This window comes from Eleginops maclovinus, chromosome 17, assembly GCF_036324505.1.
Source record: "Eleginops maclovinus isolate JMC-PN-2008 ecotype Puerto Natales chromosome 17, JC_Emac_rtc_rv5, whole genome shotgun sequence".
In the NCBI taxonomy this organism is placed as follows: Eukaryota; Metazoa; Chordata; class Actinopteri; order Perciformes; family Eleginopidae; genus Eleginops; species Eleginops maclovinus.
In genome coordinates this window covers 1095155-1116924 of record NC_086365.1, presented here as the reverse complement: position 1 = coordinate 1116924, position 21770 = coordinate 1095155, and the positions used below count along the sequence as shown (strand labels likewise).

Genomic DNA, 21770 nt, shown 5'->3' with positions numbered 1-21770 from the left:
ATCTCAGAGAAGAAGTGAGAGTGAATATTGGGTTTTGTCGCCCTTCATGTCTGAAGCTAAGTGTTTGTCATGTCCTGTGTTCCCCTTGCTTCGTGTTGTCGTCAACAGCTTTTGAATAAAGCTCGCTTTTTGTTTGGACCCTTACCTGCCTCCCCTTGATTTACTGCACTTGGGTCCTGTTTCCCCAACCCTGACACTGTGTGGATGTCTGAAAGCAGTGCTTGAGCATGCCAGTTACAGTACGTAAACATTTTCCTTTAATTACAATAAGAATTAATATTTCAATAAACAATGTTTAATCTGCATTACAAAACTAGAGAGAGAGAGAGAGAGAGGGACGGATGAACGGACAGACGCCTTGGCGGCCCACCACAATACTGTCCTCTCAGCCTGGACTCTCTGGCTCCCCTCAGAAGCCGGACGGTGTCTTTTCCCCGCCCGGCACCACGGTTCACCTCTGATCTTCGCTCAATGAAGAAAACTGGTCGTTGGCTGGAGCGGCTTTCCAGATAAACTGGCCCCAACGTCTGGCCTTGGTGGACCATGTGAGGTCTTACAAGGAGGCTCTCTCCAAGACTGCCTACTACTCTTCCCAAAATCCCCTCACAACAAAATCACCCCAGGTCCTTGTTCTCCACCATCAACCGACTGCTCCGCCCCCACTGCCACGCACACTGCTGACGCTCCTGACCTCTGCTCCGCATTCCTGACTTTTTTCAGGCTAAGGTGATCTCCAATCATCAACAACTCCTGGTGCCCGCCCCCTCCGCACTTGCCCTTGACACAGGAATGCACACTCCCAGCTCAAACCCTCAATCCCCAATGCTCTTCCACTGGTCTCGAAGCTGGTGACCAATGCTAAGGCCTCCACCTGCTCCCTTGACCCCATGCCCACGGTGCTGGTCAAGGCCTGCTTTCCCACCCTTTCCCCAATCATAACGGACATCATCAACTCCTCTCTGTCATCTGGAATAGTTCCCTCCTGCTTCAAAACCACCTCCATCACTCCCATTCTCAAGAAGCCTGGTCTGGACCCTGAGGAACTTAACAACTACCGACCGATCTCCAACTTTCCTTTCTTTAGTAAAACCTTGGAAAGAGCAGTCGCCGCCCAGCTTCATCAACATTTGTCCAACCATAAGCTCTACGAACCCCTACAGTCAGCCTGCAGATCACATCACAGCACAGAGACCGCCCTCTTCAAGATCCCTAACGACCTCCTTCTCACTGCTGACTCCGGACAAATCAGTATTCTCATCCTCCTTGACCTCTCTGCGGCCTTTGACACCGTTTCTCACACAGTCCTCCTGAAATGCCTCTCCGACAACCTTGGCATCACTGGTACAGCTCTGTCATGGTTTCAGTCCTATCTCTCAACCAGGTCTCAGTTTGTCAGCATTAGCGGCTCATCCTCCCCCCCGGCCCCAGTCAACCATGGTGTCCCCCAAGGCTCCATGCTTGGTCCCATACTTTTCACCATTTACATGCTTGGCCAGATCATACGTCACTTCGATCTCAATTTCGGCTGTTCCATCTCCCCGTCTCCCGAAGTCTGTAACCTGGGTGTCATCCTTGACTCCACTCTCTCATTTCAGTCACATATTAAACTCCGTCACCAAGTCCGCCTTCTGTCACCTCAGGAACATCTCCCGTCTCTGACCATCACTCTCTGATTCCATGGCCGGAACCCTCATCCATGCATTCGTCACCTCCCGTTTGGACTCCTGCAACGGAGTCCTGTTCGGGGTTCCCAATAAAGCCCCGGACAGGCTCCAGTATGTGCAGAACTCGGTTGCTAGGGTGCTCACTTACACCAAGCCCTGGCAGCACATCACCCCCACCCTCATCCACCTCCACTGGCTCCCAGTCATCACCGCATCTCCTATAAACTCCTTCTTCTCACCTACAAGTCCCTCCATGCCCTCGCCCCCCAATACCTGTCTGACCTCCTCCGCCACCACACTCCATCCAAGAAGCTACGATCATCTGAACAGGATCTCCTCTCCACCCCCGGCACCAGGTTGCCGACTTTTGGTGATAGAGCTTTCAGTGTGGCGTCCCCTACCCTCTGGAACTCTCTCCCCCCCCCCCCCCCCCCCCCCTGCAGCGCCCCAACCATGGACACTTTCAAAAAAGCTCTCAAAACGCACCTATTCACGAAGGCTTTCCCCACTAGATAGTTAGTTTGATAGGTTTAATATTCCGCCACCTGCCCCCCCCAACCTGTCTGCCTCTTTTCCCCTACTCCACCTACCCGACTTGTAAAGCGACCTTGGGTTTCTAGAAAGGCGCTATATCAATTTTATGTATTATAATTATTATTGAAGTCCAAGTCGAGTCGCAAGTCATGCCGAATTTGAAGTCAAGTCTGAAGTAATTGAAATCATGACTCGAGTCTGACTTGAGTCCAAGTCATGTGACTCGAGTCCACATGTCTGCTACATACTGATATACACCTGAACATCAGCAGGAGAGGACTCTTTAAAGTAGAGACACTCCATACTGATATACACCTGAACATCAGCAGAAAGGGACCCTTTAAAGCAGAGACACTACATACTGATATACACCTGAACATCAGCAGGAGAGGACTCTTTAAAGTAGAGACGCTACATACTGATATACACCTGAACATCAGCAGGAGAGGACTCTTTAAAGTAGAGACGCTACATACTGATATACACCTGAACATCAGCAGGAGAGGACTCTTTAAAGTAGAGACACTACATACTGATATACACCTGAACATCAGCAGGAGAGGACTCTTTAAAGTAGAGACACTACATACTGAGATACACATGAACAGTAGAAACACGTAATACTAATATACACCAGAAGATTAAAAGGAAAGGGCCCCTTTAAAGCAATTAAATATAGATCTCACTGGTGCACCATGACCATGACACGATGACTCAAGGTCTTGTGATCAGAGTGCCATCACTCAAATTCAAAGCCCCTACACAGGTGTTTTCCAGGTGTAATTCTTAGTGTGTAACCATGCTTGATTGCACCTCTCTTGTGTCAGTTGTATCCCACTTGTAAGTAAAATCTACAGCTTGAGGGTTTTTTATTAGTTTGTATGTTTCCTGACTTTGGGAAATGTCCAGTAGAGCTTCACCCAAAACCTGAGCGTCACCACTACACTGACATATTGGCACTGTTGTTAAAAATAAATCTATAGCAGGGGTGCCCAACCAGTCGATCGTGGGCTGAGTTCCAGTCGATCGCGAGAAAATGTTGTGTGTAGGCTATCCTCCTACTGTTGTGTAAAATAGGCCTGCATTAAAACTTCCAACTTAAAACATCTTAAATAGGCACAATGAACTGCTGATCGCGTGAAGCAGTGTGTAGATTTGTACAGCTATAGTAAGGTAGATCAGGCATAATCAAAGAAAAAATCTCACGCGCTTCTTTCTATCTGCGAGTGCATGGTATGGTTGCTAGGTTCTAACTAAGGACTCAGAAGGGCGCGAGAAGCTTGACTAGAGCGAGTGGATACTACCATGGCGGCCGAAGCTAAAAAATCTAAAACGTATCATTTTCATTCAGAGTGGGAGGAGGATTATTTTTTCGTGTATTCGAATGCCAAGTCCATCTGTCTTATCTGCAATGCAAATGTGGCTTTACCAAAGAAAGGGAATTTGGAGTGGCATTTCAAGACGGTCCACAAGAGCTACGATATAAACTTCCCAGCTAAATCACCACTGCGCGCCCGAAAAGTCAAGTAATTGAAAAGTCAGCTAGCAGCACAACAGTCCATTTTTACCAGGCCCAATACCACGAGTAAGGCTGCAACCATAGCTTCTTATCGTGTCTGTCGTGTTCTTGCAACAGGAAAGAAATCTTTCAAGGATGGTGAGATTGTGAAAGAAGCATTCATGGAAGCCGAAGATGCACTTTTTGCCGATTTTAAGAATCGAAAGGAGATTGTGTCTGCTATTCAGGATGTGCAGCTATCAAGAAATTCTGTTACACGGCGATGCGAGGGAATGGCGGAGGATGTTGAACAGTAATTGAGGAATATATTGGCACGTGAGTGTTTTTCTCTGCAATTCGATGAATCCACTGATGTTGTGGATGTGGCTCAGCTATGTGTGTGCATTAGAATGGTTTTCGACAATATGAGTGTAAAAGAAGAGCTGCTGACCATTTTGCCTTTGAAAGGGCACACAAGAGGCACAGATATTTTTCAGGTTTTTATGGAATTCGTTAGTAAGAGCAAGTTGGCCCTCTTCAAACTCATCTCCATTACAACTGATGGGGCTCCAGCAATGATTGGACGTACTGCTGGGTTCATTGGATTGTGCAAACAGTCTGAATCTTTCCCGGATTTCCTGAATTACCATTGTATAATTCTCCAGCAAGGGTTGTGCGGGAAGATTTTAAATATGAAAGACGTGATGGATGTGGCTAACAAGATTGCCTGTTCTGTTCGGGCCAGGAGTCTGCAGAGGCGATTTTTCCGTGCGCAACTGGAGGAGACCGGTGCAGAACATACAGATCTGCTGCTGCACACAGACGTAAGGTGGCTCAGCAGAGGTACATTTCTGGAACGGTTTTCTGAATTGCCCGAAATTAAAGAATTTCTGAAACGTTCAAACCATGCTGAATATGCACAGCTAGAAGACAGTCAGTGGCTCTTGGATTTAGCCTTTCTTACTGATCTGACTGACAAGCTCAATAACTTGAATCTAGAGCTGCAGGGTAAGAACAAACACATCATCAACATGATCAGCTCCGTGAACACCTTTAAAAGCAAGTTACAGCTGCTATCAAGCAGGTTGCAACAGTGTGATCTGCGGAACTTTCCACACATGGACACAGAACTTAAGCGTCAGGGCAAAGACTGTGCGGAGCTTGAGAGTGCACGTTATGATGATCAAGTGCAAAGCATCTTGTCAGAATTTGACAGGCGCTTTACTGACTTTGCATCCATTGAGCCTGTTGTCAGTTTTCTCAGTTTTCCATTTGGGGAAAATATAGATGTGGATTGTATATGGTCCAAAGTGGCATCACTCTTCAACCTGGATAGCGGTGCTATTGAGAATGAGATCCTCACACTAAATAATGACATTGAGCTCAAATCAAGAGCTACACCTGACACAAATGTCCAATTCTGGAATCTAATGCAGAAAGAGCAGTACCCCAACCTCAGACAAACTGCAAAGAATTTGACTGCTCTTTTTGGATCAACATATTTGTGTGAGTCTGCCTTTTCACATATGAAAATCATTAAGTCAAAATACAGATCCACCATGACTGATGACCACCTTGCGGCCTGCTTACGGCTGGCACTCAGCTCCTACTGTCCGGACTATGAGAGACTAGCTTCCTACTCTCAGTGCCAGAAGTCCCACTAAGGTAGAGAACCACTTTTCCAACTTGAATTAGGCATTGTATTAATTGGGTTATATGTTGTTGTGTTGTTACGGGCCAGTCCTAGGCCTACTTGTGCTTATTCTTTGCACGACGTACATTTACTTCAATAAATGTATTATTATTGTTCAAACTTGATCTTTGTGTCAGAAAATTGTGTTATTATATAGGTGCACAATTAATTGTGGCTACGCTATGGCTTTCGATATGGCTTGGTAGATCTCGACACACTATCAACTTTAAAAGTAGATCTTGGTTCAAAAAAGGTTGGGCACCCCTGATCTATAGTAGGAGAGATTTTATTTTGTACCTAGGGGGTCTTGTTTAAAATATCTTCATGAGTCAACACCTTTATTTATTTTCTTTGTTTATTCAGTGAACCAACACAGGTGAATGGAGACAAGTTAATACATTGGGTAATACACAGGAGGATCAAGGGAAAAGCATCAATACAGTGAACATGTCTGATCGTGGGGTGTGGGCTGAGTGTATTGGAGAAGTGTGGTTTGTAGGATTCTTGAGTGTGTGCGTGACAATAGTGGGGAGCAGTTCAAAGTCAACACACTCTGACAGCACATGTTCAATGAACACTTTGATTTTGAAGTGCTTTTTCTAGCATCTCACCAGGAAGTGCAAACAGGGTTGAACCTACAGTCAACATGTGACACAGATGAAAAAGAACAGTATGCAGCCTGAGATTACAGGGACCTGAGTCATTCATTCTCCAGTATACCTTACAAGTGAGTTCACAGAGAGAAGGACCTGTCCAACAGAGACACAAAGAGTCTTTATGATCGTGAGGACCATACATCTATAAATCCTTTTATATCTAAAATGATTTACCAAATAATAGCAAATAGCATAAAACAAACAGCTCTTGTTTGCAAGAAATTATAAAGTGTTGTTTGTTGCATGGATAATTGTCAATAGCTAGAGCAGTGAGCTCCCAGAGTGCAGTGCGGTCACAGTGTGTGCAGCAGAGAGGATGAAGGCCAGCAGCAAAGAGCTCTCCTCAGGACGAGAGGACAGGCTGCGGAACGACTCTGAACACAAAGACAAGAAACAAAGGAAAAGTAAACCGTGTTAGTCTGATGTGAGGTTCTGCTCTGCAAAAACTGAGACAATAACTTTAATTAAATGTATTATTTCAACAGAACTGTATAAGGTTAGTTAAAAGCAATAATATTAAGTTTAAATAAAAAAATATTAGGTTCAACTTAATACTATTGCCTCCAACTAACCTAATACAGTTATGTAAAATGTGTTGACATAAAACATTTAATTAAAGTAAAGTTTTTTCAGTGTGTAAGGCAAGGCAAGTTTATCAATATAGCACCTTTCAACAAAGTGCTTTACAAAAATATTAAGAGCATTAAGAAATAAACACATGATAAAATGGCATTTAAAAATAGTCATTAATAAAATGAAAATAAAACAAGCTAATAAAGAATAACACAAGTTACAGTGCAGTGTGAGATATGAAGAGTTCAATTAAAAGCAGCGGCAAAAAGAAAAGTCTTCAGCCTGGATTTAAAATTAATAAGAGTAGTAGTGGACCTGCAGGGTTCAGGGAGTTTGTTCCAGATATTTGGAGCATAATAACTGAACGCTGCTTCTCCATGTTGAGCTCTGACTCTGGGGACAGAAAGCTGAGCCGTCCCAGAAGACCTGAGAGTTCTGGGTGGTTCATAATGTAGCAGGAGGTCAGAAATGTATTTTGGGCCTAAACCATTCAATGCTTTATAAACCAGCAGCAGAACTTTGAAATCAGTTCTCTGACAGACAGGAAGCCAGTGTGAAGACTTCAGAACTGGAGTGATGTGATCCACTCTCTTAGTGTTAGTGAGGACCCAGCAGCAGCGTTCTGAATCAGCTGCAGCTTTCTAATGGATTTCTTAGTGAGACCTGTAAAGACACTGTTACAGTAGTCCAGTGTACTGAAGATAAAAGCATGGACAAGTGTTTCTAGATCCTGCTGTGACATTAATCCTTTAATCCTAGATTTGTTCTTCAGGTGATAGTAGGCGGACTTAGTGATTGTTTTAATGTGACCGTTAAAATTCAAAGCTGACTTTTTATTTGTTCCTCCTTGGCTCCAAAAACAATAACCTCGGTTTTGTCTTTGTTTAATTGGAGAAAGTTCTGACTCATCCAGTCATTGATTTGTTCAATGCACTTACTCAGTGTTTGAATTGGAGCATAGTCTCTTGGTGAAATGGTAATGTAAATTTGTGTATCATCTGCATAGCTATGGTAACTTGTTTTGTTGCTTTTCATTATCTGAGCCAGTGGTAGCATGTAGATGTTAAAGAGAACAGGCCCCAAGATGGAGCCTTGTGGAACCCCATACAGTGGGGCAAAAAAGTATTTAGTCAGCCACCAATTGTGCAAGTTCTCCCATTTAAAAAGATGAGAGATGCCTGTAATTTTTATCATAGGTATACCTCAACTATGAGAGACAGAATGGGGGAAACAATCCAGGAAATCACATTGTAGGATTTTTAATGAATTAATTGGTAAATTCCTCTGTAAAATAAGTATTTGGTCACCTACAAACAAGCAAGATTTCTGGCTCTCACAGACCTGTAACTTCTTCTTTAAGAGGCTCCTCTGTCCTCCACTCATTACCTGTATTAATGGCACCTTTTTGAACTCGTTATCAGTATAAAAGACACCTGTCCACAACCTCAAACAGTCATACTCCAAACTCCACTATGGCCAAGACCAAAGAGCTGTCAAAGGAGACCAGAGACAAAATTGTAGACCTGCACCAGGCTGGGAAAACTGAATCTGCAATAGGCAAGCAGCTTGGTGTGAAGAAATCAACTGTGGGAGCAATTATTAGAAAATGGAAGACATACAAGACCACTGCTAATCTCCCTCGATCTGGGGCTCCACGCAAGATCTCACCCCGTGGGGTCAAAATGATCACAAGAACGGTGAGCAAAAATCCCAGAATCACACGGGGGGACCTAGTGAATGACCTGCAGAGAGCTGGGACCAAAGTAACAGAGGCTACCATCAGTAACACACTACGCCGCCAGGGACTTCAATCCTGCAGTTCCAGACGTGTCCCCCTGCTTAAGCCAGTACATGTCCAGGCCCGTCTGAAGTTTGCTAGAGGGCATTTGGATGATTCAGAAGAGGATTGGGAGAATGTCATATGGTCAGATGAAACCAAAATAGAACTTTTTGGTAAAAACTCAACTTGTCGTGTTTGGAGGAGAAAGAATGCAGAGTTGCATCCAAAGAACACCATACCTACTGTGAAGCATGGGGGTGGAAACATCATGCTTTGGGGCTGTTTTTCTGCAAAGGGACCAGGACGACTGATCCGTGTAAAGGAAAGAATGAATGGGGCCATGTATCGTGACATTTTGAGTGAAAACCTCCTTCCATCAGCAAGGGCACTGAAGATGAAGCGTGGCTGGGTCTTTCAGCTTGACAATGATCCCAAACACACCGCCAGGGCAACGAAGGAGTGGCTTCGTAAGAAGCATTTCAAGGTCCTGGAGGGGCCTAGCCAGTTTCCAGATCTCAACCCCATAGAAAATCTTTGGAGGGAGTTGAAAGTCCGTGTTGCCCAGTGACAGCCCCAAAACATCACTGCTTTAGAGGAGATCTGCATGGAGGAATGGGCCAAAATACCAGCAACAGTGTGTGAAAACCTTGTGAAGACTTACAGAAAACGTTTGACCTCTGTCATTGCCAACAAAGGGTATATAACAAAGTATTGAGATGAACTTTTGTTATTGACCAAATACTTATTTTCCACAATCATTTGAAATTAATTCATTAAAAATCCTACAATGTGATTTCCTGGATTTTTTTTCCTCATTCTGTCTCTCATAGTTGAGGTTTACCTATGATAAAAATTACAGGCCTCTCTCATCTTTTTAAATGGGAGAACTTGCACAATTGGTGGCTGACTAAATACTTTTTTGCCCCACTGTATGTTATATTTATCAGCTCTGATGTGTAGCTGCTTTTAGAAACAAAGATTGTCCTGTCCTTTAAGTAGGATTCAAACCAATTTAGAACTGTTGCGGACGTCCCAACCAGTTTTCCAGTCGGACATTAAATCTACCTGATATCTGTACAGTTTTTGTGGCTGTGGCGGTCCTCCTTGAAGCCGTGTTTTGCGCCTCACACTTGAGAGTGACAGATTTAAGGGGATGATCCACCGTCACCTCCATCATGTTGCCCCTCACTGTCTGACTGTTGACAGACGACACGTAGCGACAGGAAGGCTGGCATTCAGCGGAGCACACAAACTGCTGCTTCTCTGAAATCGATATCACGTCTGGACCTTTGATATGAATCTCTGATGGACCAGCTGAAAGAAAGTTAGCGAGGATAGATCAGAGAAAGCTTAACAAATGTAGATTTGTTAATTATATAATATTAGTCGAAATGTGTTTTACCCAGGTAAAGGAGCCCTAATAGCCAATCTGAACTATTGACTTACATGTAACCTCTATGTTTTGAGTAGCAGCGACGAAAAGACCGGACACACTGTTGGTGGCTTTGCAGACGAGAGTTTTGGAGTTGTCTATCTCCAGAGGAGTGATAGAAAGGACATTCCCTTGCCCACTGATCCATGGGCCTTCGTCTATCCTCCAGGCATACGTACAAGATGGCCGACACCGGGCGTGGCAGCTGTAGGTGTGGCTCACTGATGGATGCAGCAGACTGGGGCCTGTGATGGAAACATTGGCAGGTCCATCTGAGGGGAGAAAGAAAAATGTGAGTCTTTAAAACGTTGTTAATGGATTTTTGCCATATTTACATTACTGTGTTGAAGTGTTGGGCGACACATATACAAGTAACTTAAAACCTTTATTTATTGACACTGCAGAAAAAATCTGTGAGGATTGCACATCCCGGAGAACATACAGTCACTGTTTATTGAGTCAAGGCTGTTAAGACTTAAAGATGTCATTAAACTACAGACTTCATTAGTTTTGCATAAAGCAAAGACTGAGAACTGCCCGAAAATATACAAAACAAATTTGTTTTCCCTTCAGGGGATGAGCAACATAGAAGGAAATGTAACTTCAAGCATCAGCTAGAACCTTAAAGCAGATGTGTCTCTGTAGTTTAATTGAGGAATTATTTACCAAATGCTTTAGGGGGCTGTTTGAACATCCTTAGGTTTAATAAATATGTATAAAGAAAGAATAATTCTGAAGATGTGAGGTAACCTGTTTGGTTTGACTTTTGATTGTGTTTTGGTTTCATGTTACTGTAAGTATTTCTAAGCAGCTGTGACTGACAGACCACCTATATCTGAGTAAGGGGTAACATAAAACTTTCTTTGCCCTGCTCCTTTCCATAACAAAAACTGCTTTGAGTGGACACGTTTTGTTTTATAATTATTGCCATGAGTTGAATAAACCAGAACCAAAATGTAAAAAATTGAATGACACTCTCAAGGAACAAAAGAAGTGGTAGATATAAGCTAATTCTTCAGGGATGTAGCCTTAGTAAAAATATCAACCTCTTACCTAACACTTGCAGTTTCTTGGTGCTGGTGGTGGCAGACCGCCCTTGGTCGTCCTCCGCAGCGGTGCATGTGACTGTTAAGGCATCCACCCAGCTGCTCACAGTGAAGGCCAGCACGTTCCCCTGGCCCTGGGCCGTCTGTTCGTCCAGAGTCATGGAGTAGGTGCATGCAGGGCAGTTGGCTAAACACTCAACACTGCTCGGCACACCCACCGTCACGTAGTCCGGACCCACAATTGCACAGCTGATTTCCCCTCCTGGAAATGTGAACACTCAGTTTTCACTGTATGGTGATGATAATGAAGCTAAGGCCATATCTGTGTGTACATACAAACTCTGAAACTCTATCTGTGAGTACAGTACATGTTCAGCTTTATTCTGTGTGTGTGTGTGTGTGTGTGTGTGTGTGTGTGTGTGTGTGTGTGTGTGTGTGTGTGTGTGTGTGTGTGTGTGTGTGTGTGTGTGTGTGTGTGTGTGTGTGTGTGTGTGTGCATGTGGTTGTAGTGTTGCTGGCTGTGTACTTAAATTGGACCTCCAACATTCTAAAGTGGACAGTTATTCTGCAGCTCTTTATCAGTACAAAATCTGTGCTCTTTAAACCTTCTCAGGACTGAATGGACAACATTGTATATTTTGTATTATTAATCTGCTTTAAAAAAATCAGGACCAAAAACTAAATGTTTCCTGCCCGACAACTTCATGTTGTCTAGAATTGAGTGGAAGTTTCTGTGATGACGATGAAGATGAAATGAATGAAATGAATGAAATGAATGAAATGAATGAAATGAAATACATTTGAAGTATCTGGAAATTAAAATGTTAACAGGTAAGTTTAATATAAGTTGTATTGTATATTTGAATGTGACATCACTTACTATTATCGCCATCATCTGGTTCAGGCTCTCCATCTGCGGACAGCACCGGCTGTAGACCTAGAGTAAGCAAAACATATTCCATTGTCAGCTAAAACATTGTGTATGAATCCAAGTTTATTGTTGGCCTGGAAAATAATTCTACCAGAGTTCCCAATTTAAGACTACAAGTCGGAGCTTTCCATTCTGTAGTCCTCAATGTTAAAGAAGTGTGTGAGCTGCATTGCTTTCATTTTCAAGGTCAAGAGGGAAGTTTGATGGTTGATTTTTAAGCTAACAATACATAAAGGTGCTGTGGATAAAATAATAAGCTACCTTGCAAGTCAACAGATTAATCTGGATAAGAAGCGAGCCAGTATCACATGTCAGCAGAAGATGATGTCATATGGTTGATTGCTAAGTGGATTTCAACAATCCAGCGGGGGTAAAAGAAATCTCTCAATGATCTGCTGCATAAATATTTAAAGAGGAACAGTTAAAATAAAATAGTAAATCCATAAGTGATAAAACACACCAGGCTGAGTTCACTCTCTGCTGCCTCACATGACCACTAGCTTACTCTGGCTAATGTTAGCACGTCTTACTGTTAGCTGTTACTGACATTATCAGTCAGTTTGCTAACTTTATAACTTTTAATGTTCATTTAAATTATTGCTGAATTGTCTCTCCCGTCTATACTGGCCGCTGTAACAAACTACATTATCAGATATAAAAAACTACAGAAATAGTGTGAGTAAAAAGATGATGTAGTGTATATTTTATATTTTTGATTTGACTGTTGTAGCTGATGAAGGCGTAGCTAACTGTAGAGTCTTCCCACCCAAAAACTTTCCGAACAGCAAATGAAATCTGAATGCAGCACTCACTCTGTGCCAAAGGAGTATAATTTTTATTAGGTATTAAGATCCTTGTACTACCTGTCAGAAACAGCAGCAGCAGCAGTCTGCAGAGATCTGAGTGTCCTCCGTTTTTTTTAGATGTGTAGGTATGATCCATGATCCCGTAAGAATCAGAAGTTCACAGCTCCCAGGAAACAGTCTACTCTAAAGTCAGTCAGTCAGCGGGCAAACAGCTCTTATCAGAGAGAGCTGAGCAGCAACATATCCGCATTATTAGTCACTCTAGAACTCAGTTGATGTTAAAGAATGGCCGATCATATCGATAGAATGTGACTCACAGTTTTTGTAGGTTTGTCTCAGCAACAAAAATCAAATTAAGATATATTAACTTGTCAAATGTGCGGCCATTTAAAAGACTTTAGTGGCGTGGAGGATGTACTTTGGCTTCTGGCCTGGAGTCCATTTAAGGATTTGAGGATATGTAGGACGGGCTAATGGTATGAGACCAACACACATAGAGACATTTATATATAAGATGGCACCATCATAACTCAGAGTAAAACCTCAAATACTAGTTTACAATTATGTTATAAATTGTTTTTCTGACTTGCAGGGGTTAATATGATGTGAACATTATTCACACCTGAATTCCCAGAATTCCCTTGGTGCTGTTCAATAAGTGACTTCGCCCTTCAAGCCAGGAATGTGTCCATCATCAGAATAAATGGTCCAAATGCAAACAGACAAAAAAACTGGAGAGACCGACTTTGAGGAAGAGGTTGCAGTTGGTATGAATTTAAACATGTTGTGAATGGATGGATAATTAGTCATTTGGGATATACACACGAGGAGACACACACTAAAAGACAACTGAGCCTGTTTACAATTAAGCAAATCTCATTTATTGAACGCAAATTTGAACAAACAATGAATATCAATTATTAGTACACAACGCAACAAGGTCAACAAGAAAATAATGGTGTGAGTGTGTATGTGTTAGTGTATGTCATGTTGTGTGTGCTCTTAAAGTGACGTCTCTCTGGAGTCCCTGGGTGGTGTGAAGGTCAGTATCTCTGTGAAGGTGTGACCTGCACACACAGAGAGAGGATTAAACCTCTTATTTATTATAGAACACAAGATAAACATCAAGTAGATTCTAAGATCTGTAGGGACCTCTTCTGGCCAACAGCAGGCACTGTAACAAGACACCAGTGGAGTAAAAAATACTCAGATCTTGTCCTTGAGTAAAAGTAGAAGTACTCAGATCTTGTCCTTGAGTAAAAGTAGAAGTACTCAGATCTTGTCCTTGAGTAAAAGTAGAAGTACTCAGATCTTGTCCTTGAGTAAAAGTAGAAGTGCTCAGATCTTGTACTTGAGTAAAAGTAGAAGTACTCAGGTCTTGTCCTTGAGTAAAGTAGAAGTACTCAGGTCTTGTTCTTGAGTAAAGTAGAAGTACTCAGATCTTGTACTTGAGTAAAGTAGAAGTACTCAGATCTTGTACTTGAGTAAAGTAGAAGTACTCAGATCTTGTACTTGAGTAAAGTAGAAGTACCAGAGTGTAGGAATACTCTGTCACAGTAAAAGTCCTGCATTCTAAATGTTCCTCCAGTGAAAGTAGAAAGTACTCTCATCTAAATGTACTTAAAGTAGCGACAGTAAAAGTAGTCATTGTTTGATTGGTCCATTTCAGAATAATATCTCTGATATGTTTTATAATTATTGATCATTAAAGTGTTCTCAGAGCTGGTAAAGGTGCAGCTAGTTTGAATGGCTCTGTATACTGCAGGGTAGCTGCTGGATTTACTCCAGGTGAACTAAAGTCTGATTTAAGGGTTGATTATATTTACCATCATTAATCCAAATCTGTAAAGTAACTAAACTAGCCCCTTACGTTTCCACTGGTCCAGCGGCAGGTCTGTGTTGTCCATGGTCTGATCGTAGGGCTGCGCCTCCGTTTCCTCCTCAGCGTCTCGGAACTCGCTGAAGAAAGGCAGATCGAGCGCTTCTGAGGCGCTCACCCTCTGCTCGGGGTCCAGGAGCAGCATCTTCTCCAACACACACACTGCTGTAGAGACATGTCGAGGTCAGCATGGGTTATGTGCACACACACCCGGGTTTACTTTGGGACAAAGAGCTGCACCTACCATTGGAGCTGGCTTTTGAGAAAACAGAGTGCAAGTCTTTCTTTGGCACTTTGGTTAGACTTCTGACGTAGTTTTTGGCCTGTGGAGAGAGGAAGTGGAGAGGAGGATGACCAATGTTGGTGTGCCAATAAATTAAGTTCATTTGTTGACCTAGGTTCAGGAGCATGGCCGCGCCTCAACGCCATCTCTAATCACGGCTAAGTCTATTTATATCCGGCCATACATCCCTCCCCTCCCTCACCCCTTCATCTCTACAACCCTTCATCCCGTCATCACTACATCCCTCCCCTCCCTCATCCCTTCATCTATACAACCCTTCATCCCGTCATCACTACATCCCTCTCCTCCCTCATCCCAACATCCCTACATCCCTTTATCCCTTCATCCTTCCCCTCCCTCATCTCTTCATCCCTCATCCCTACATCCATCCCCTCCCTCATCCCTAGATCCCTCCCTCATCCCTTATCCCTACATTCCCCCCATCATCTGCCTGACTCCATTCATATTAAACCTGTGTATATTTTAAACTTCTAATTCTAGGAATCGTCTGGGGTGCCGTAATCAGCCAGACAGAACCATGCCGGAGACGGAACCCCCACTCCATTCTTCAGTCTCCATCTGCACGGACCACAGCACGTTCCCCAGACTAGACCAACAGAGGGCCTTGGTCATAATCATATCATCACCCCCTCCATATCAAATGAATTGACACTTCTTTCAATAAACCTGCAAACATTTCATCGTTGTGGCATGGTCCCTGCTAGTGAAATGCACATCAGTGATAGAGAAGTCAGATATGGAAAGGGTTCTGATTGGATGACACACTGACACTCAAATGTTGAAATGATTACTTCCTCAAACTTATTACACCAGCTTTTCAAATGAACAGTCGGTGAGTGTGTTCTGAGTGTGTTTGTTGTAATCTCAGGGTCTGACTCACGTCTTGGCTCTGTAGCTTCACCACAAAGTCCGACGCTGGGGTTCCTGTGATCTTCATGATCTCCCTGAGCTGGTCCAAATCTGGCAGCAGCTATGGTCAAGTGTAATCTGATGCATGTTACCTTTCACATATTCACTCACATTATTCAGTTTAATATATTTATAGAATACAATCAGCATGTACTAACAGTGATAACATGTAAAAACCTAATGGACTTAACTTGGAAACCTGGACCCTATTTCCACATGACTTCTTGTTAAGAGACCAAATGGGGACGATTCATAATAAATTAAATAATTGGCACAGTACTGCAATGTGTACTGTCATTGTACGTCTCCTAAAAGTGCCCCTGACAGTCTCAGATTCTAAGCTATCAATGACAACATTATGAGTCTTACCCTACAGAGTAATTATCAGTTTGATACGGTGTACTCATGCGGTGTGTTCGTTAATGTGTCTGAAGTGTTGCTAAGGGAGGAGTCTTGTTCTGAAATCTGGCAACAGCTGACTTGTTGCAAACATGAAGTTGAAAAGAGAAGTGCTGGTGTTGTCAGAATGTGGTTTGAACGTTTAACATATTGTTTTCTAATAAATTATAAATGCCATGGATAAATATTTGGCTGAATTCAACATGTTGGTGAGGGCTAATCCTCGTGGCTGCTGCTGGAGGCTCAATACTGGACCAATTTCAAAAATGGTTGTCCTCATTACTGTCTTGGAATCAAAAGCATGGGGAAATGGGTTAAAGGCAGTGGCAGTTTTAGACTAATTTCACTGGGGGGGCCGTGATGGGGCCAATAATTTAATGCAGGAAGAAAGAGATTTTAACATTTTTTGTTAAGTATAATACATAAAATACCATTATTGGAGTTTGATTTAGTAGCAGAGTTTGTGTCAATGACTTTGTGACTTTTATTTTTTTTATTCTTTGGCCTGAAATATTGAATATTAACATACATTTGGGGCAGCCAAACTCTGCTTTTATCTTATTTCTTAATATTTGTTTTAGTCACTACATTTGTTTCAGTAACTAAGTTTCAATTTATTCAATTACATTAATGACAAAAGAAATACATGTTAACTGTGTCTCAGGTCACAGCACAGTAACTTAGTGTTTTACATTAATTGCATTATCATGGATTTATTCTTTTGGATGGGGGCCACAGGGGGGTCAAAGCTCCATGTTACAGGGGCACTGGCCCCTGTTTGCACCCTCCCTACAACCGCCGATGGCTAAATGTCCAAAAATACCAAAGTTTCTCTCAAAAATTAGTGATAAGGTTTGACACTGTAAGGATACGATCACTTCCTTTGAACAGCGGCTTTCCCAGCAGCATCTCGGCCATGATGCAGCCTGCCGACCAGATGTCCACTGCAACAGAGAGCAAACATCAGCCTGCTTATAAAACGTGTCTTTGTCTTTTAATGCACTCCTGTTGATTGTGAGGAGAGTTTACCAGTTTGTGTGTAGTGCATCCAGTTGAGGATGACCTCGGGCGCTCGGTACCAGCGCGTCACCACGTAGCCGGTCATCTCAGTGTCAGCCTGCCTCGCCAAGCCAAAATCAAGAATCTGAAGCAGGAAAAAAAGCAGAATGATACCATGAAAACCGTTAGGTGTTTAGGGTGTTCACATTAAATCTGCTTTATGTGAACTTACCTTTAGCTCACAGTCCGGGTTTATGGCTAAGTTTCCAGGTTTCAGGTCCTGTGGGATACACAATGTGAGACAGAGGAGACCAAGGGAACTGTCACTGGAAGACAAATGTCTGTATTTTTTTTCCATGTTTTATCATTTTATAAGTAAATCCTTCAATTTTAATTATATTATTCAAGCCTTTTGCTTATATATCCACCATCCATTAAGGGTATATAGGAACATTCTGATTTTTCAAGATGAATCAATCCAATTTCTTCTGGGTAGAGTTAAAAAGAGATGTATATGACATTTCAATCACAAACTTCAGCGTATCGTTCAGTCTTGGAAGTATTAGCTCTGTGTGTTGGAATCAGAATGAATGTTGAAAACAGCAACAGCCCCACCCCTACAGCTCAGAGTCTGAAAGGTCAAAGTTTACTCACCCTGTGGATGATCCCTGCAGAGTGGATATACTGCAGAGAGAGGAGACACAGACCACATCAGCAACTTCAACTCACTCAGCGAAACAAGTACCTTCATACAAACAACTTAAGTCTTGGAACTTCACTCCCCTGGATACAGAGCAATATAGCCATAATAATGTCAGCCATATCATGACACACCAGAGACACACTGATGCAAAAGCTCACAGACCCAGCTGAACAAGATTTTTAGGGTACACTTTACATTTTACTTTCACTCAAAAGAACTTAAAGCACCACAGCAAGTAGGCCGAACTTAACTTAAAGGGGTCCTTCCACTAAAAAAAGGTTTTCCCTGTTGTTTTTGACATAAGATAGGTCAATATGAGTTTGTGAACTATGGTAGGTTTGAAAACTATGGAACTTGTCTGCTGTATGCAATAGCCAATGAAAGAAAATAGGCGGAAGATATGGGCCAATCTGAAGTCTCCGTCAGTGTTACGTGGCCAAGCTTAATTATCATTCATGGCTCCGCCCACTTGGTTTGTAACTGCCCATAGAATTTTTGACAGAACCAGGCAGAACGAAGTCCGATGACTAGCAGACCCGCTTTTCAGACGCAGATGAATTGTGGAGCTGTTGTGGGAGTTGAGCAGCAAGAACACTGCTTGCCTCGGCAAAGCAGCAAGCTAACGCTATCAACGCTACCAAGCTTTCAGGCTGTATGAACACTAACTTTACCTGAACTGTGCAGAAATACGGAGATGGTTTTTCATCACAACACGTTAACCTCTTAGCCCAGACGCAGCAACTTGTAAGAAACAGCGTCTCAGGGCATGTTAACATTTAACAACCTATTAATGTGGCAAACCCACTTAACGGGAAGAAACTCAGCTACCAGACCATCTTAACCATTTTCACCAAAACGAAACATAATTCCAACACCAAGTGTCTAAATCAGCACTGAACGAAAACAAGCTAACGCTACATAGCACTGAGTGAACTACGGCGATTTTTTTACTCCATGCTATTGTAGCTGGGTGCTGGGAAAAGCAGCTCAGGGCCTGACTCCTCCCCGAACCACTCCCCCTAATTAGAGAGAGTATAAATCGCACCTGCTGCAGTCATCCTTCCCCATGGCCCTGTCCTCATGGTCGGTGGTGCAGGTAGGCTGTCTTTGACCACATGTGGACAACAAGTTATTGTCTCTTTGTACTGACTTGCTTATATTTCCTTACAGTTGTCTGCTGACTTCCTATGGTGGTAAGTGGAGCCTGAAGGAATACAAATTGTTTCTACCACATGGCCATCCATTTTTTAACCATTGTTGTACCATTTGTTTTAGGTTTACCTGCTGCTGTTTTGTTTATTGCTGTTTTGTTCATTGCTGTTTAGTTTAGTTTTCTATAGTTACTTTGGTTTTGTTTAGTTTAGTTCCTTTTGCCAGCTGGGATTTTCTTGTTTGTTTAGGTTTAGTTTTTAGTCTTAGTTTGCTATTCAAGCTGAGTGCCAGTATATGGGGAGGGCTAGTCCGTATCACTGTTTGCTGTGGTGGCGATCACCGGGGAGCACGAATGAGTGACCTACTTGCTGTGACTGGTTTGCTGTGACTGCACCTGTGAGTATTTGGTTGCACCCGAGTGTCACAAAGTAGTATGCGACCCCATTAACTGGCCTCATCTCACCGAGGTTTAGTTTATTTTTCTGTTTTGATTTAAATGTCAGCTTTTACATAAAGATTTTAAAACCTTTTGTTAGTAATAAAGATATTAAACTGTACTATTATTTACAACGTGATGACTTTGTATTTTCTCTTTTTAGCATCCTCTTCCTTAGCTTCTTTTGTTGTTTTATTCATAATTAATAAAAGTTTATTTTCTGTACAAAACACGTCTCTGCCCCTCAGTACGAACTTGTGCCCAAATCTTTGAAGGTTTATATCTTGGGGTGCAAGTCCCCAGGTGGCGTTGTCGGTCCCCCTTTTATTAAACTTTAATACTCTAGATTTTCACCTCACCACCCCGCCACACTATCTGCGCAAACCACATATCATATGAAGCCTGAGATTTCACGGATTCCATTGATATAAGTCTCATCACTGTATGAACAAAACACTGAACTAGCAGCCAAGAAAGAGCAAGAAAACTGCTTCACTTTACAGAGCCATAGCTACAAACATTCTTTGCTGTTTGTGATCAAAAGTTGTGTTCAAGGTCATAAAAATGCAGCTGAAGGTTAATCCAATGTCTCATTTTGAAATGATTACTGATAATCCATCATTATTTATTTGTAATAAACTCGTACGGCGCAACAAGCGATGCCATTTTTTCAGTTTTATTCAGGTGCGGGACATTTGACAAATGTCTAAGTGGTTGACCAATCACAACAGAGTCGCCAGCTAACCAATCAGAGCAGAGTGCACTTTTACAAAGGTGGGGGCATGGGCTGAAAAGTGGTCATTTGTGCATAGGCACTGTGAGGAAAATAAAGCGCTTTTTCAACATTGAAGCATGAAAACATGTCAGTGGAGCAACAAAATACATATATGGACCTGAAAAGTAGCATAATAGGGGACCTTTAAACTCAAACCTCATTTGTTATTTGAACGCTATGACATCCAATACACACTTGTGTATTTGCCAGTTAATATTGTAATACGTCGTATTGTAACATGTCTGTAGATCTCAGAGACAGCTCCACATTGCTAAGCACTTCCTTCCTTAAACACCCAGCAATTGTGAAGTAGATTGTATCAACCAATGACTTTAAAAAAAAAAAAGACTAAAGGACTAAGACTGACATGTACATACACACACACACACACACACACACACACACACACACACACACACACACACACATTGATACTAGAAGTAATGAGTGGCATGCTATCTGCATCGGTTCACCTTGAGTCCTCTCAGCATCTGATAGACCAGGAACTGCACTCGGTCCTCTGATAGTTTCTCCAGCTTCATCAGCTTCCCGAGGTCGGTGCCCATGAACGGCATCACCAGGTAACTGCCAGACAAGAGAAGGGAAGTTAAAATCACTCTACTATAACCTGTTTTATAATCCATGTTCAGGAGGCGCACAGGAACTTACAAATCTCGCAGCCGGTCCAACGCGATCTCAGCGGTAAAGACGTCCAGCAGCCCGATGACCTGAGGGTCAAGAAAATATCTGATTAAAATACAACGTATCTATGGTCGTTTGGTTTTAATAACACGATCATACACTGAAGATGTGTTGTATAGCTTGAACAGGTCCTTGTTTTTCTTGTCAGTGTGAGGCTCCTTCTTACATTTTCATGCTTCATGTGTTTAAGGAGCCGCAGTTCTCTGTACGCTCTTTTGGCAAACAGTTTGGACTGGAAGGGCCGGTGAAGTTTCTTAATGGCCACCTGCGCCCCCATCCGGCGGTCCCATGCTGAACTGAAATACACAGACACATGTTTATTATGAAAGAACGCTTCATTGATGACATTATTTACACTTGAGCCTTTTCTTGCTATGCAAAGTCACAAGGTCTGCTGGGGAGAAAAGCTCTGTTTGTGATCGAAGACAATGTAGTGGTGCATTCTAAACACTTCAACCGGGGTCTTCGGCTTCCAACAATGGGATCTGGGGGGTGGTTTTCTTTGTTGACCCTCATACATACAACACAATGCAGAGAGGCCCTGCAGAGCCAGCTGTGGACAGACTACTGACCAAAATATCACACACACTGCTGCTGCAGGAATAAAACAGAATAAATGCAAGTTAAAATATTGAATTCCTTATGAGGAAAATAAGTTAAGGATGGCTCTTTAAATGATCTAGATATTGTAATTTAATCTGGGTTTGTTTCTCCTGCATTAGGAAAAGGTTCTTGTGATTTATTTATACATGAGGAAAATACTGTGCAAATACAAAATTACAAATAAGACATAAAAGAATAGCCTATTGTCCAACATGGTAGGCTATAACTGTGTTTCCAAATCAGCTGACCAACATCCCATCATTATCTCTCCGAGGTGAAAAGTTGAACTGACCACA

General features: G+C 42.4%; 2 protein-coding genes across 2 annotated transcripts in view; both read right to left on the bottom strand.

The window, feature by feature from the left end:
* Positions 1 to 5726: 5726 nt before the first annotated feature.
* On the bottom strand, positions 5727 to 12911 carry LOC134879386 (uncharacterized). The gene is made up of 6 exons (XM_063905854.1): positions 12671 to 12911; positions 11757 to 11813; positions 10884 to 11138; positions 9845 to 10102; positions 9464 to 9712; positions 5727 to 6419 (listed from the first exon to the last, which is right to left on the bottom strand). The coding sequence occupies exons 1-6, from the start codon at positions 12747 to 12749 to the stop codon at positions 6307 to 6309; spliced, it is 1011 nt and encodes a 336-aa protein (XP_063761924.1). The 5' UTR covers positions 12750 to 12911; the 3' UTR covers positions 5727 to 6306.
* Positions 12912 to 13536: 625 nt separating this feature from the next.
* Positions 13537 to 21770, bottom strand: part of mapk12b (mitogen-activated protein kinase 12b) — an 8937-nt gene continuing 703 nt past the window's right edge. Inside the window, exons 1-12 of the mRNA XM_063905852.1 lie at positions 21767 to 21770; positions 21038 to 21167; positions 20839 to 20897; positions 20643 to 20754; positions 17758 to 17787; positions 17336 to 17383; positions 17134 to 17248; positions 16977 to 17048; positions 15677 to 15756; positions 14737 to 14815; positions 14484 to 14657; positions 13537 to 13680 (exon numbers count right to left, since the gene is read on the bottom strand). The exon at positions 21767 to 21770 is cut by the window's right edge and continues 703 nt beyond it. Of these exons, the coding sequence (XP_063761922.1) occupies positions 13616 to 13680; positions 14484 to 14657; positions 14737 to 14815; positions 15677 to 15756; positions 16977 to 17048; positions 17134 to 17248; positions 17336 to 17383; positions 17758 to 17787; positions 20643 to 20754; positions 20839 to 20897; positions 21038 to 21167; positions 21767 to 21770 (968 nt within the window). The 3' untranslated portion in view covers positions 13537 to 13615. The remainder of the gene's footprint in view (positions 13681 to 14483; positions 14658 to 14736; positions 14816 to 15676; positions 15757 to 16976; positions 17049 to 17133; positions 17249 to 17335; positions 17384 to 17757; positions 17788 to 20642; positions 20755 to 20838; positions 20898 to 21037; positions 21168 to 21766) is intronic.